Below are 13,996 nucleotides of genomic sequence, written 5' to 3'. Positions count from 1 at the left end.
AGAGAAAATCGCAATTTGCGGAGGAGAGGGAGCGAAATTCCAAAATATACATTTTCTGCTTATTCACACAAGGCATCTTGGACTAAGATTTGGTGTTCCTAGGTCTTATAGTCTCCGAGATATAGGCGATTATACGAATGGAAAATCGGGAAGTGGGGGGGGGGGGGGGGGGGGGGGGGGTAACCAAAAAATAAAACAAACTTGTATTGAATACACACATAAGGCATCTTTGTGCAAAATTTGGTGTCTCTATCTCTTATAGTCTCTGAGATCCAGGTGTTCATACGGACGGACAGACAGACAGACAGGGCTAGATCGACTCGTCTCGTCATGCTGATCAAGAATATATATACTTTGTGGGGTCTGTCACGCCTCCTTCTGCATGTTACATTTTTCAGCTCCCGCAAACCTAATATACTTCTGTACATTTAATGTAGAGTATAAAAATCAGAAATGTAATCTTTTCATGTTAAATATGTGACTGCTACTTTTTTGTTCACATTTTATTCAACATTCATTTTTGCACTTTTCTTTTCTTCAATCAAATCGACTTTATTATCTAAGCAGTTGGGCACTTGGGACGAAGACTCGATGGAGTGCTGGGCTGAATTGGAGACCTGATTGTACACTGCAAGCGCTTGGGCCACGAATCCGGTCACATCTCCTGGATTTGATGGCAAGATCATGGTATTGTTTGATTTTGCCAGTTTTTTAAATGCTTCGATGTATTGTTCAGCCAACGTTAAAGAAGCAGCGTTTTTCCCATCCTATAATTTAAAAGAGAAAAATAATAACAATTAGGGATTATCAAATTACAGCGAATACCGATGAACTTGAGCATGGAAATATATCTATAGATTATGCATTGTTCATTTGTGTTTTAAAATCACACTTTGCGTTCAATTCAGTAAATACATAAAATTAAAAAGATCGCAACAGTTAAAGCCTGGTGAATAAAGGGTTAGGGCTTAATTGTATTAATCATGGTTAACTCACAACTCAATCTCAATATTCGATTGATAGTAGTCGTCATCATATAGATTTTTTTTGTGTAAAAAAATAATAATAATATGAAAATAGATTTACAAAATCGGTGCACTTGACCAAAGTATTCTTAGTTTAATTTTTTTTTTTTTAAATACTATGGAAAATCAAAATATGCACATAAGGATATTTTATGATTATATAATTACTATTGGATTATTACTTTTACTATATAATTACTACCAGTAGCTTACACTATTTGGTTTACATAAATTTTACTTACGATATGTGCCAATGATTTTGCAATTGCTTGCAAGCTACGAGCCCTAGCATCTGCGACAGCAATCATAGCAGCAGCCTCACCGCTTGCCTTGTTTATATGCTCTTGCCGTTCTGCTTCTAAAATAACAAACCGATCCACAATGAAGTTTAAGAATAAAATGCTATCCAATATCATATAGCAAGCACATACCAGATGCAAGAATCCTGGACTTCCGTTTGCCTTCTGCGATGTTAATTTCCGCTTCACGAACACCTTCGGACTCTAAGATTGCAGCTCTTTTCCTCCTCTCGGCTTCTACTTGCATTTGCATTGCCTCGTGAACTCGTGTAGGAAGCTAATAAATATGACTTAGGATATGCCGATTTGCCGCAATGTCCAATATACTCACACGAATATCTCTTATTTCATATCGTAAACAGGCAATGCCCCAAGCTTCACTCGCCTTATTTATAGAATCAACAATGCTTACGTTCAGGGATTCTCTTTCTCGAAAAACTTTATCTAATGACATTTTGCCTAGCTCGGACCGCATTGTCGTCTGAGCAAGTTGAGTTATGGCAAACTCTGGGTCTTCCACGCCATAAGAAGCTAAAAATAATGAAACGGTAGACATTATTGTTTCAAGGCGTATGAAGAAATTTGCACAAACCTCTGTACGGATCAATGATTCGTAGATAAAGCACACCGTCAATGCTAAGCGTGACGTTGTCAGATGTAATGGCGCTCTGCTTTGGAACATCTATCGCAATTTCCTTCAAGCTTTGTACATATTTGATTTTATCCATAACGGGAACTAATATATTTAAACCGGGATCAAGGATTCTATGAAACCGGCCCATACGCTCCACTACCCACGCCTACTCCGAGCGAAAATGTTTAATCTCTCAGTTTAAACTAGTTGTTATCCAATATTAGTATATACATACCTCTTGCTGGGGTACAAACATAACAATGGAGTTCATGGGGGTAGAGGCCTTTCCACGGGATTGCGTGGCTGTGCACGAGCCGGCAAGCAAAAAATCTTGCTGTAAGAAAAATTTAATATTTTGTATTTACTCATTATAAACACTTCTGACCTGCGGAATTAATCTTCGTGCAGATAGTAAGAGCCTCGACATCGTGTCTGGATATTTTTAATAGCGCCTTTTTGTTCTACAATGCAGACCAAATACTATGATGAAAACATCATATGTTCAACTAGTTACAGGGTGACTTAGCGTAAAATTTGAAGTATTCATTTGATGTATCGATAAGTAAATTAAACATTTTGGAGAAAAATCCAAAATTTGTATAAAAGCGGTCAAGTACATTATATATGTTAAGTATTTGCGAATCATTGCAATACGGCTGTAGCTTCCTGGAAGGGATATTAAAATATGTCGAATATAAAATGAATATTCAACTTAACTATAAGCTCAAGAAATTTTGATCGAAAATGTTCTTATTCGATTTGTTTTTTGTTGCTGTCAGTCAATCATTTTTAACTTTTTCGAATGGTGCGGCATTAGTACATTTATCGATTATAGGATCTCCAAGATCAAGAAAGATGCGAGTACACAGAATTCCATAATTCCATTGCTCTTGTCTAACAAATTCTATGCAATATGTCCGAAAAAACAATATGATTTGTGGCATAAATTGAGTTTCAAATGAGTCAAATACATATCCAAGAAAGATTATAATGCAGATTTTGAACTAAATAGAAAATTAATTAGAATAATTACTGGAACCAAAGCATTTAATTAATAAATTTGAAAAAAAATGTAATATTCATAGTTTTAATATTTTGTTTTAATAGAATTAATTAATTATACATATTAAACCAAAAACAATAGAGAATGTTACGGTCGAGGGAGTCCGACGGCGTAGAGCTTTTGCTTTCAGAACTTTTCTCAGTACTAACCGAAAGAGAAGTATAAAAATATCAGGTGTAAAAAGAAGTTTCTGTAGCTGCGGAGTTGTGGGTATAAAATAGAAAAAAGGTTACATATAGTACAAATAAAATAATCTCGCGTTGCGGAGGTTTAATTAGGAGTCTGCTTACCCAGTTTGGTCATCTGGGTTGTTGTTTCCGCGACCCTGGGGTTTATCCAGACTGGCGGACTGATGTTCAGGATTGGTCAATTGGTCTCGCAAAGAAGATTAAGATATGTTTCCTTTTACTTATTTGGAAAAACATTATGTACGCTTCATACTTTTTGGGTACAGGATAAAAAAAACGAAATTTTGGGGATACCTTTAGTCAGTAAGTTGCTGTTAACCATAAAAGCCGGTTGTGGTATATGGATGAATCTATCGTACCTATAAGTAGAAACAAGAACAAGGTGAAACAGCCCTCGTTTGTTCGCATTTTTTTTAGTATGTAATACTATCTTCCTCTGCATATATGTATGTGTGTATGTTAAATCCCGAGTATGTATGTAGTAGCAGCTGAGATCAGTATGCACATTTTTCGAACTGCAAATGCAACGAGAGAAAGGTAATCAGTGCTCATATGCATACGTCTCATTGTGAATCAGTGGGCGAGACGACTTAGAAGTAAATCGTTTTCAATTCAAAATTTGTTTGGAATTTAAAAAAATGGGTGTTAGTGTGTGCATTATTGGGGCTGGTACGGCGGGTCTTTGCTGTGCTCGTCATGCAAAGGCGCACGATTTGGAGCCTACGATATTTGAAGCTTCGAACTGTGTCGGAGGCACCTGGGTGTATAATGAAAATGTTGGAACAATTAATGGAATCGATGTACATAGCAGTATGTATGCTAATTTAAGGTGAGCTATAAGAAAATTAAAAGGCGCTCATATTTTCCAATCGCAGATGCTGCTTTTTTTATTAATTTACATTATCTCTGAAGTACTTGACACAGAGACCCCTTATCTACAAGTATGTATGTATGTACGTACGAAAGTAATGGCACATAATCCATGACACACATTCAAGTTGTAGATTATTAGATTGGTCGTATATTTGTACACTGTAGATGAAAGGTACATGAGGATACTTATTAAGTTTGTTCAATATAAAAAATGTAACGAGGATACTTATTATGTTTGTTCAATATAAAAAATGTAACAGGCAGAAGGCGGCGTTTTAGATTATACGAAGTATATGCATATTTATATTCATGATCAGCATGACAAGACGAGTCGATTTAGGTCTGTCTATCCGTCTGTCAGACAGTCCGTATAAGCAACTATATCTCAAAGAGTATAAGGGCTTAGGCCACCAAATTCTGCACTGAAGATGTCTTATAGTATGTGTACGCAGTGCAAGTTTTTTTTCTGATGCACAAAGACACAATACCGATGCAAATGTGCAGTCATACACCCTATACATATGTGAGTTCGAGTCTCGAATAAATCAATAATAGATCAATGTTTTTCATTATATTTTGTTTATTGCTTTTTCTTCAATTTCAAAGAAATTAATTCGCATTCTAGGTCTAATTTACCGAAAGAGATAATGGGATTTCCAGATTTTAAAATTGGAGATGTCGCAGAATCGTATGTGCCTTCACAAAGCATTTGCGATTTTTTGAACCAGTATGCTGATTACTATAATATACGACAGTATATAAAGTTCAATTCATATGTGGTTAGAATCTTATATAAGCAGAAAAAGTGGCAAGTAAGTAATATGCGAATGCGTATCCATTAGTTTCACATTCACTTTTGGTAAACATTTGGTTAATTTCAGGTAATTGTGAAAGATCTTTTGACAAGTAACGTTGAAATACATAATTTTGACAAGATAATGGTAGCAAATGGTCATTACCATACACCAATGTATGCGAATATTCCCAATGCACACCTTTTTAAGGGAAACTATCTGCATAGTCATGATTTTCGAACCAGTGATATATTTAAAGGCGAGTAAAAGATGGTTTAAAACAGCTGAACAGATTTAATTATGTATTTCTCTCTAAAAGGTCAATCCGTTTTGGTTATTGGCGCAGGACCAAGTGGGATGGACCTGGCAAATATAATATCGCATTCCGCTCGTCGAGTTACACTTAGTCATCATTTAAAGGGAATATCAAAAACAAAGTTCTTTGACAACGTCTACCAAAAGTCTGATGTGAAAGAATTTGATGAGAAGGGTGCCTATTTTACATCGGATAACTCTTACGAAGAATTTGATACTATATTTTTCTGCACCGGATATAAATATGCTTTTCCCTTCCTCAGCGTGAATTGTGGAATATTCGTTGAAGATAATTATGTACAGGAACTTTACAAACATTGCATTAACATACGGAACCCATCAATGGCATTAATTGGCTTGCCATTTTATGTCTGCGCTGCTCAAATGATGGACATTCAAGCTCGGTTTGTATTGAGTTACTTTTCTGGAAATAATAAGTTGCCATCTACAGAGGAGATGCTAGCTGATACTGATCTTGAAATGAACAGACGCTGGAAAAAAGGACTTAAGAAGCGTCACGCCCACATGCTCGGCCCCGATCAGGTACGCCTCGTTAGTAATACTTATTACACTAATCAAATTAAATAAATTATCTTTTTGATTTTTTTAGTTGCATTATTTCAACGACTTGGCAAAAACTGCTCAAATAAAAACCATTCCACCTGTCATGACCAAATTACACAATGAAAGCAGTAATTGCTTCAATGAGAATTTGCTAACATTTCGCGAGGATATATTTAAATTAATTGATGAGGAAACTTTTATAAAAATAAATTAGTCTATTTTTAAATAAAATGTATCTCTCTAAATACGTTCTATATACAAATATCTAAAATATTTTCAATAAAAATGATTTGCTAAGACATAAAATAATGTTGTTGTAGTGATATGAGATTTCAAAGATTGAAAATAAAAGGTCGCCAAACTCAAAGAAAACTGATTACATATGTATGATTAATCATCAGGAACCAAATATGTTATGAAAAAGACAAGCTTCAGTAAGTAAATCGAGAGTATTTCTTATCAAACATTAAAGATTTTCATACCTCGTATTAATATATTTTTAAGATTAAAACTAAAAAAATATGTTGATAAATTATGATACTGTCAGATATCTTACTGCGTAAAAAACCATCCGTCTTTATATTAACAAATTATTAATATCCAAAAAACTATAAAAAAACAATGCAGCTGCCATTTATACTTTCAACTCAAAAAAAGCTTTAAAAATACTATTCAACATGAATTTTATTGTGAATGAGCAATTGCAAGTTGTCTGTTAAATCTCTCATAAAAATTTATACTTTTTTTCAGCCTGTGTAGCGTTGAATATAAAAGACCATGCAAAACCCAATTCCCACCCACATAAATGTCTTTCTTTGTGATCACAATGCAGTAAATTTTATATTAATTAATTTATATTCATCAATTAAAAATCACAATGAAAACTGCGATCTGTATTCTTTTGAAAATTATCCAACTTGCAAGTATTTAGTTTAAGACAAAATTTCTGTGTTTCATTTGAAGGAATATTAGGCATTATTAATGTTTTCATTTAATAATTAGAAGTTTAACGAACCACGCCTTTATTCTTTTCTTATTTATATTATTTTTTTGTAAACTGTGGATATAAATCAAATATTTTATAAATAAAACGGTGCTTTAAATTTTTCTTTATTAGTTGATTACCGAAATTTTGAATTTGATCTAATTGTGAAGAGTGACTGATCTAAGGAACTTATAAGAGCCTTACATTTATTAAATTTGGTCGTCAATTGTAATTGTTACATTTAAAATTATATGCACATTCTAAACTAAAATGAATTTGTAAGAGAAATATTTCCAGCATTTCATAAACCTTTATTTATGAAAAGTGGTGGAAAAAAGTCAACTTCTTTTTTATGGAGTAGTTTTCATAGTTGTGTAAATTATCTTCATAAATTGTGTAAACGATATAAAACGTTGAGTTGCAACTTTCATACAAATTTTTAATCTAATATGTGATGTAATTTCTTTTATTAGATAGCGTGTGTGGCCGCTGTGATAACCAAAAAAATATCAGATAAGCATTCTGAAAGGGTATATACAAGAAACAAGAAATTTTCTACGGAATGGATTCTTTTAAACTCAATTGCATGGTCGAAAGATGCCGATGAATTCAGCACATTGACATTCGTGGGATACACTTTTATTACATCAGTCTTGTTGGTTACAAGGTACATTTTTGTATAACAAACAATTCAAAAATAAAGAAATAAGTAGCATCTATTTATATCCATAATAATGTTGGTATAATTATCCATGTCTCTGTTAATTAAAATTTTGATTAAGTAATGCATGACGCATTTAAAAAATAACTAATGCATATGATCAATGAAAAAACTTCAACAAATCCAACTCAGATCCATTTTAAGGCGAAATAATGCGTCATAATAATGGACGTATGGTCGACTTTATATGGCACAATTTTTGATCGGGTGGGGTAATGGCCAACCCTGCCACGCCCCCCCCCCCTCCCCCCAACTACACCCTTGGTGATTGCTGTTTCAAACAGACGGATGTCGCCATTTGGATTCGTATCGTCATACTGATCCTATGTAAAAATGTATCTTTGTATTATGTATTTATATTTTAAATCAATACTTTCAGGTTTGTTCAAAAGAACGCAAATTATCATACCTGCGAAAATATATTTCTTTGCTTGGGAGTTCTCTTTTTCACCATAGTAGGTAACTATTGTTCCGTTAAATTAAACACATGTATATTTATCAAACAAAAAAAATTATCCCAATCGCTTTATCTTAAACATCTTACAATTGTGTAATTGTTCTTTTTCAGGACTTTTAATTTTATCCACGGTGGAGCAATTACCTGATGATATTTTGCATTACGCATTTGTACTTGGCGGGCTCTCATTTTTTTGCGCCATCTTGTTTCTTCTGGACCTATTATTTTTCAAAACCAATAACAAAGGTTTTAAAAATGCAATTGCACAAACCGACATGTTCTCAGCAATATCGTCACCGAAGTTATCAACAGTGGAAGAAACCATTTGCTGTCGACCACACGATTCATCTTCTCTAGGACAGACCATAAAAAAGCATGAAAAACGCTATTTACGAACGGACTTGTAAATCCCAAGTTTACAAATTCATTGAATTACTCTACATATAAAATCTTTCGGTTCATAGAAGAAAACAAATCCAATGCAATATTCAAACATTTGAGAGAGAGTTCGGATTTTTTAATATTTTATTCTTTGAAACAAAAGGGAGCATCCATAGTATTCAATGGTATGAACAAACATTTCTGAAGATTTCAAACATTTTTATAACATGATGGGATGCTGTTTTTGAAATTGCTTAAAAAATGTAATGGTGTAGGTCTAGGCATGGAAAGAAGCATAAAGCAGACAAGTAAATTAAACCCTTTTAACCTAAAACGCTTTTTTGCTCACCGTATGTATAAAAAAAAATAAGTCGACATTGGTTTTACCCTTATAAAAAGGTAATAAATATTCGATTTTTTCTATTAATAACATTTGTTGTTTTAATATTTTTAAGGTTCTTACAATTTAATAAAATACTTTTTACACAAAATGTCATGTTACAAAGATTAAGTCTGATTATTGGTACACACACAAAACCAAAAAACATATAGAATCAGAATAATAAAAATGATACTCTTGTACGCCTTGCATCACCCTTGGCTCTTCGAGCCATCCCGTAATGTCACATACTCCCCTCACTGCTACTCGTCGTGCCCTTGGAGTCACACATTCCACCAGCGACGTTATCATCTCCCCGAACCGAACCAGATGTAAGTCCACCGGTGATACCTGTTAAATTTAATTTGTACTGGAAGAATAGAAGATAAATGTTTTTATATTGGTTCATACTAGTACATATAAACTTTTTTGTTTTGCTTAATGATTTAAAAATGGTTATAAGTGCTGTTATACGTACATGTATACATACATACAAGTATATACACATACATAACGTGGACACAGGTACACATAGAAAGGATATTACAATTGGTTTAATTTATATGATTGGCATGAAATTAAGGTTTGACGATAAGAACAATAAGACTTATTCATTAACTTTTATCAAACGCTCCGCCTGATTTCATTCAATCACTTCTCTAAGTTGTAATCTTCGTAACCTTCTTACCTTTTTGAAAAAAAAAATGTACGTATTTCAACTAAGTGAAATTATTATAAGAGCATTTAAAAATTAACTAAAAAGTAAAGGCAGGACAAACACTTTTCGAAATACATTACCACTTGTATTTTAATTATCAGAACCTTGAAAATTATTCCCAAAACCGTTTTCACTCTTTCCTCATTGCTTTACATATCTTATACACATTTTTAATAATAAGACAACATATCTTATTATTGAACTTAGATTATTAAAAATGATCTGTGATATTTAGGACTGGACAACTATATATGCATATGTTGGGATGCTGATGTTTTGTTTTTCATCTGGCTTGCATACTTGAAACAATGAATCAGTGTGCCAAAAGTGATGTTCATAATTTAATCGGTTCTTTTACCTTCGATTATAAATTACGTATTGCTCCTATAGCGGTAATTTGAGTTGCTGGATATGATTTCGTTACGATGTTTCCACCCATTTCTGGTTTAACACATTATAGTATAATTAAAATACACACAATTAAATATAAGCCCAAAACACAAACTAAAATAAAGTCTTCTAAAACTATAATATCATGAAACCTGTTGATATATATATTGATCAAATATACTGTATACAAGTAGTATACTGAAAAAATGAATTTTCTGGCGATATTACTAACGAAGGAGTTAACCGAATTCTTAGACATTACAATAAAAAATCTTTAAAAAATATATAAATGGCGTACCATTGCACTATTATTCATATCTTATTATAGCGATATAGTCAAATCAGACCAATGTTCATAATTTAGGGATCAAAGACTATTTATATTCGCGACCGAAAAACAAGCGAGCCCAAATCAACCAACATGCCTTATAAATCTCTCTAGCTGTATAATAATAAGAATATCAATATATTTACCTTGTTTGCACACTCAAAGCACTTAGAAACTACTTTATTTATTACGTTCATGAGGTTTTTTGTTTCCCGAATGACATGATCGACCTTAACAAAAGTGGCGGCTTTCCCAACTGTATGATCTTTCACAGTGAATTGGAGTGCTTGGACAAATGTCGGTACTCTGTCTAATATACCCAGGAGATCCTTTTTGTTGTCACTTGCTGGTACCTGAAACAAATAAATGTAAGTAAAATTTAAAAATCTATTTAGTTTAAATAATCATAAAAGGAATTTTAAATGGATTTTATTCGATATACCAACAGTAAGACAAATTAATTCAAAAGAATATTCTTTAAATAAATAAAATAAAATTCGACTAAAAATGAATACTAATATAAATATTAAACACTACCTCAAGGTCTACAACCGCGTTCTTTATAAAAAATGCTCTCACTTCAATTAAAAGTCATACTATTTAAAACAATTAATGTCTAGTTGGCTCAGTTCAATGATCCTGACAAGCACAAAAATGAATAAGTAATGAAATACATACTAAATGATAAATAATTTAATAAGAAATTGTTTATTATTATTATAATATTTTGAAATTTTGCATTTTCTTAAATATGTTTGCTTGTTTAATAGATACATACTTGGTATGAAAAATGCCGGAGAACTTTGTAAAGTCGATTTGCTTCCTCGGCAAAATATTCCGCTTGTGTAAACAGATCCTGTGTTGTCCTTAAGGTACCGCTTCCTTTGGTGAACTGATACATTAGAAACGCCATTGCTGACATGTTTTTGGCTCGTTTCAATATATCGTTGTCATCCGATAAGTCTTCACTCCATTTAGATTGATATGTGCTGTCTCCATTGTTTTTACTGTCTATGCCAGAATACTCCCCCAACTCTCCTTCTTCTGTTCCAGGTACGTAGGATTTTGAGGCTTTTATTGTTGATTCACATTTCTATAACAAGAGTTAAATATACATAGGATTGTTCATATGTAAGCGTTTATAGTAACATCAACTTACTTCAATTTGATTTTCTCGTTCAGTTTTGGGGGTGTTGACTGATACAAAAATCTTTTTCGCAATCATAGATATCTCGGCCGTCAACCACTTCCACATTTCAGAGAATGATTCAAAATTTTCATTTGCTGCGCTGCTGTTTGTGTATTTCCAAAGTATTTTCGCAGCGATAAACACCTGTGGACCGTATATTCTTAAGTTAATGGCTAAGCATTTCGCTTGCACTTGCAGTCTTTCCGTAGGTGCAATATGTTGTAATAGTTTGCAGATGTCGAAAATGTGGTCACAACAATCGTGAAACTTAGTTGATTGCTGATTTAGATTATCAAGGTCGTGCGTCGTTGCCAGGACGTGAAAGGATTTCACAAGTTTTGTGCATAATTTCAGAGATTCATTAAAGTCTGCCACTTGGCTGGACACTGAGATCACAAGCTGTTTACACAGTTCCTCCAAGCAACTCAACATTCCGATTTCGGCGTCACTCTCCTTCGCCTGCATTCCAGCTCCAACGTTTTCATGCTGATCCTTTATTAAATTATTTATATACATACTGAACTCGATCTTGCAGTTATCGCAATTGGTGAGTATATTTTTCCGGTGCTCATGACTTATGTACGGTGAGTCTGTAAAATCATGAACCTTCTCGAATAGTTTGTCAAATGCTAATGAAAGCTCTTCCCTCAGGTCCATGCCCTCATAGCCGGAATATTTTCTGTAATTCGTATTGTTAGTTAAACGGCCACCGACAATTGGGGCTAAATTCTTGTCTTCATAATAGTTATCACTTTTCCAAAGCTCGTCGTCAAATAGGTTATAGTAAGCATCAGAATTGTTGTTGCCTTCATTATTCATTTGGAATTGATTATTTTTTACTTTATAGTTCTGAATAAGGTTTATAATTCGTTTTATTGTAGTATAGATGCTTTCATTCTCATAATTTGGATTATTCCGTGGCTTATCGAAGGGCATATGCTTTGAAGAATCAAAGATACTATCTTTTACTACGAAATGTATGAGATCCATCGCTCGTCTTATCTGACAAAAAACCGTGTCTCGGTTCTCTTTCACAATCACACAATCACTATGTATCAAACTATTTTTAGATGATGTCAAAAGTATAGAAATCGATTTTTCTAGTATTTGTCGGGCAGAGAACATTTGGGCCCGTCGTCTTTCCTCTTTAAATGACCCCCGATGGTGCCCGGTGAGATAAGCTAGTTCAATCATTTCCGTTCCAAAAACGGAGAAAGCTCTTACAAATTCTGTGAAGTTCATAACAGACTCCAATTTTTCTAAACTTTCAGAGGCTCGCTTTTTAGCTGTTAACAATTTTTTTACCACTATAATGTCTACCAGCAACAGTATTCTCGTTACTGATGAAAGAAGAGAACGTGCGGCTAATATAATGGCACCATAGTCTTTCAATGGCTCTATTTGATGGCGAAGTTCCATACCAGTTATGGGCGAAATATCACATAGCCGTTCAATAGATTTGCCTGTAAATAAGAAAATCACAAAATATATTTCACTGCATATGTCGGCTTTGAAGTGATCAAAAGAAGATTACAAAAATCGTACACACCAGCATCTCTAGCTTCTTTAGCGGCTTCATACATATCTCCCTTAATATCAACATTTTCTTCTGCAATTATTTCTCCAATTGTGATAAACCTCTCAACAGCTATGCATAACGAGTGTCCAATATTTCCAAAAGTTGACATGATTTGTTCATTATCAATATCACGAAGTCGAAAGCGCTGATTCTGAAAATAAACCAATTTTGGATACACTAATTAAACAGATAAACAACAAAAATATGCTTTTACTATTATTCACGAAAACAATAGGAGGATGATTAATATTTCCCGATTCGGTACGTTTGGCGTAGAGTTGGAGTTATATTAAATTCTCCAAATAATTGTATTTTGCGGAAATGGCTCTTGAATAAATATTGATATAAAAATTTGAATATCTACGTATATTCTACGTATTTATGCATAAAAAAGACACCTGAATTCTAACAAAATATTGAAGGCGCATCATTATATGTGAATATACTTATTACATGAGAGCACAAAATGTATCAATGTTAAATGATATATAAAAGGTATTTTATTGATTTTTTACACAATGCCGTCTGCAGGATTTATATATACAAGTATATATATGTACGTATAATTATAAAACAGTTGAGCTTGCAAAACTGTAAAGCGAAACACTTCTTATCAACCACAAAAATGTAAAATATATACGTGTATAGTAGACGATATGAACTTACGTTATCCTTTAGTTTTGATGGAGTTAGGCCATACATCTTTAAAAATGTTGTGTTTACCGGAACGGAATTAAATTTGTTTCTGGTTTCGGTTGTGTTTTGAAAATATGTGTTAAATAATTATCGATTTTTCCTGAAAATGTACGTAGCGAAATTAAAAAGGCATTCAAAAGATCCAGGTGTGTTCTCAAAGGTACTTTTTCCTTTAATATATTTGTATATTCATTGTTCACGCTTGCCTCAATTTAACAATATTTATACCACATTTTTCTTAACTGCAATCACAGGATCAAGTAATTCTTCTGATTTGAAATAATTTTAACTTTATTTTGGTAAACACCGTGTTTACATAAAAAAAACAGGAGTGCAACTGCCTGGGCATGTAGCAACGATTTTTTAGTTTATATATGAACACAGTGCAGTAGACAGATTTTTTTTTGAAGGAGTACTT

At 33.2% G+C, this 13,996-nt stretch overlaps 4 protein-coding genes across 4 annotated transcripts; 2 read left to right on the top strand and 2 right to left on the bottom strand.

Annotated features, from left to right (window-relative positions):
• Positions 1–458: 458 nt before the first annotated feature.
• Positions 459–2,441, bottom strand: LOC115625192 (stomatin-like protein 2, mitochondrial). The gene is made up of 7 exons (XM_030520162.1): positions 2,344–2,441; positions 2,194–2,292; positions 1,917–2,124; positions 1,656–1,855; positions 1,457–1,601; positions 1,268–1,383; positions 459–767 (listed from the first exon to the last, which is right to left on the bottom strand). The coding sequence occupies exons 1-7, from the start codon at positions 2,383–2,385 to the stop codon at positions 504–506; spliced, it is 1,074 nt and encodes a 357-aa protein (XP_030376022.1). The 5' UTR covers positions 2,386–2,441; the 3' UTR covers positions 459–503.
• Positions 2,442–3,807: 1,366 nt separating this feature from the next.
• Positions 3,808–6,017, top strand: LOC115625182 (senecionine N-oxygenase). The gene is made up of 5 exons (XM_030520150.1): positions 3,808–4,038; positions 4,708–4,894; positions 4,964–5,135; positions 5,196–5,734; positions 5,802–6,017. The coding sequence occupies exons 1-5, from the start codon at positions 3,848–3,850 to the stop codon at positions 5,967–5,969; spliced, it is 1,257 nt and encodes a 418-aa protein (XP_030376010.1). The 5' UTR covers positions 3,808–3,847; the 3' UTR covers positions 5,970–6,017.
• Positions 6,018–6,632: 615 nt separating this feature from the next.
• On the top strand, positions 6,633–8,325 carry LOC115631293. Its single transcript, XM_030528045.1, has 4 exons — positions 6,633–6,674; positions 7,214–7,407; positions 7,841–7,920; positions 8,030–8,325. The coding sequence occupies exons 1-4, from the start codon at positions 6,633–6,635 to the stop codon at positions 8,323–8,325; spliced, it is 612 nt and encodes a 203-aa protein (XP_030383905.1).
• A 418-nt stretch (positions 8,326–8,743) lies between these two features.
• On the bottom strand, positions 8,744–13,628 carry LOC115633340 (alpha-catulin). The gene is made up of 6 exons (XM_030530777.1): positions 13,549–13,628; positions 12,853–13,033; positions 11,274–12,766; positions 10,893–11,207; positions 10,261–10,467; positions 8,744–9,048 (listed from the first exon to the last, which is right to left on the bottom strand). The coding sequence occupies exons 1-6, from the start codon at positions 13,582–13,584 to the stop codon at positions 8,923–8,925; spliced, it is 2,358 nt and encodes a 785-aa protein (XP_030386637.1). The 5' UTR covers positions 13,585–13,628; the 3' UTR covers positions 8,744–8,922.
• Positions 13,629–13,996: the final 368 nt, after the last annotated feature.

This window comes from Scaptodrosophila lebanonensis, unplaced genomic scaffold (genome assembly GCF_003285725.1).
Source record: "Scaptodrosophila lebanonensis strain 11010-0011.00,11010-0021.00 unplaced genomic scaffold, SlebRS2 tig00000001-arrow-pilon, whole genome shotgun sequence".
Classification (NCBI taxonomy): Eukaryota; Metazoa; Arthropoda; class Insecta; order Diptera; family Drosophilidae; genus Scaptodrosophila; species Scaptodrosophila lebanonensis.
Note: the sequence above shows the minus strand (reverse complement) of the source record. Positions and strands in the feature narration are given on the sequence as shown.

What these genes read in the sequence shown, in the direction of transcription:
- LOC115625192 (XM_030520162.1), bottom strand. Translation starts at nt 2,385, where the DNA reads ATGTCGAGGCTCTTACTATCTGCACGAAGATTAATTCCGCAG. An exon ending in CACGAAGATTAATTCCGCAG is followed by an intron (nt 2,293 to 2,343) that starts GTCAGAAGTGTT and finishes TTTTTCTTACAG; the next exon opens with CAAGATTTTTTGCTTGCCGG. An exon ending in ATGAAATAAGAGATATTCGT is followed by an intron (nt 1,602 to 1,655) that starts GTGAGTATATTG and finishes CATATTTATTAG; the next exon opens with CTTCCTACACGAGTTCACGA.
- LOC115625182 (XM_030520150.1), top strand. Translation starts at nt 3,848, where the DNA reads ATGGGTGTTAGTGTGTGCATTATTGGGGCTGGTACGGCGGGTCTTTGC. An exon ending in AACCAGTGATATATTTAAAG is followed by an intron (nt 5,136 to 5,195) that starts GCGAGTAAAAGA and finishes TCTCTCTAAAAG; the next exon opens with GTCAATCCGTTTTGGTTATT. An exon ending in ACATGCTCGGCCCCGATCAG is followed by an intron (nt 5,735 to 5,801) that starts GTACGCCTCGTT and finishes TGATTTTTTTAG; the next exon opens with TTGCATTATTTCAACGACTT.
- LOC115631293 (XM_030528045.1), top strand. Translation starts at nt 6,633, where the DNA reads ATGAAAACTGCGATCTGTATTCTTTTGAAAATTATCCAACTT. An exon ending in TCAGTCTTGTTGGTTACAAG is followed by an intron (nt 7,408 to 7,840) that starts GTACATTTTTGT and finishes CAATACTTTCAG; the next exon opens with GTTTGTTCAAAAGAACGCAA. An exon ending in TCTCTTTTTCACCATAGTAG is followed by an intron (nt 7,921 to 8,029) that starts GTAACTATTGTT and finishes GTTCTTTTTCAG; the next exon opens with GACTTTTAATTTTATCCACG.
- LOC115633340 (XM_030530777.1), bottom strand. Translation starts at nt 13,584, where the DNA reads ATGTATGGCCTAACTCCATCAAAACTAAAGGATAAC. An exon ending in AACGAGAAAATCAAATTGAA is followed by an intron (nt 11,208 to 11,273) that starts GTAAGTTGATGT and finishes CTCTTGTTATAG; the next exon opens with AAATGTGAATCAACAATAAA. An exon ending in GCTTTGAGTGTGCAAACAAG is followed by an intron (nt 9,049 to 10,260) that starts GTAAATATATTG and finishes CTATTCTTCCAG; the next exon opens with TACAAATTAAATTTAACAGG.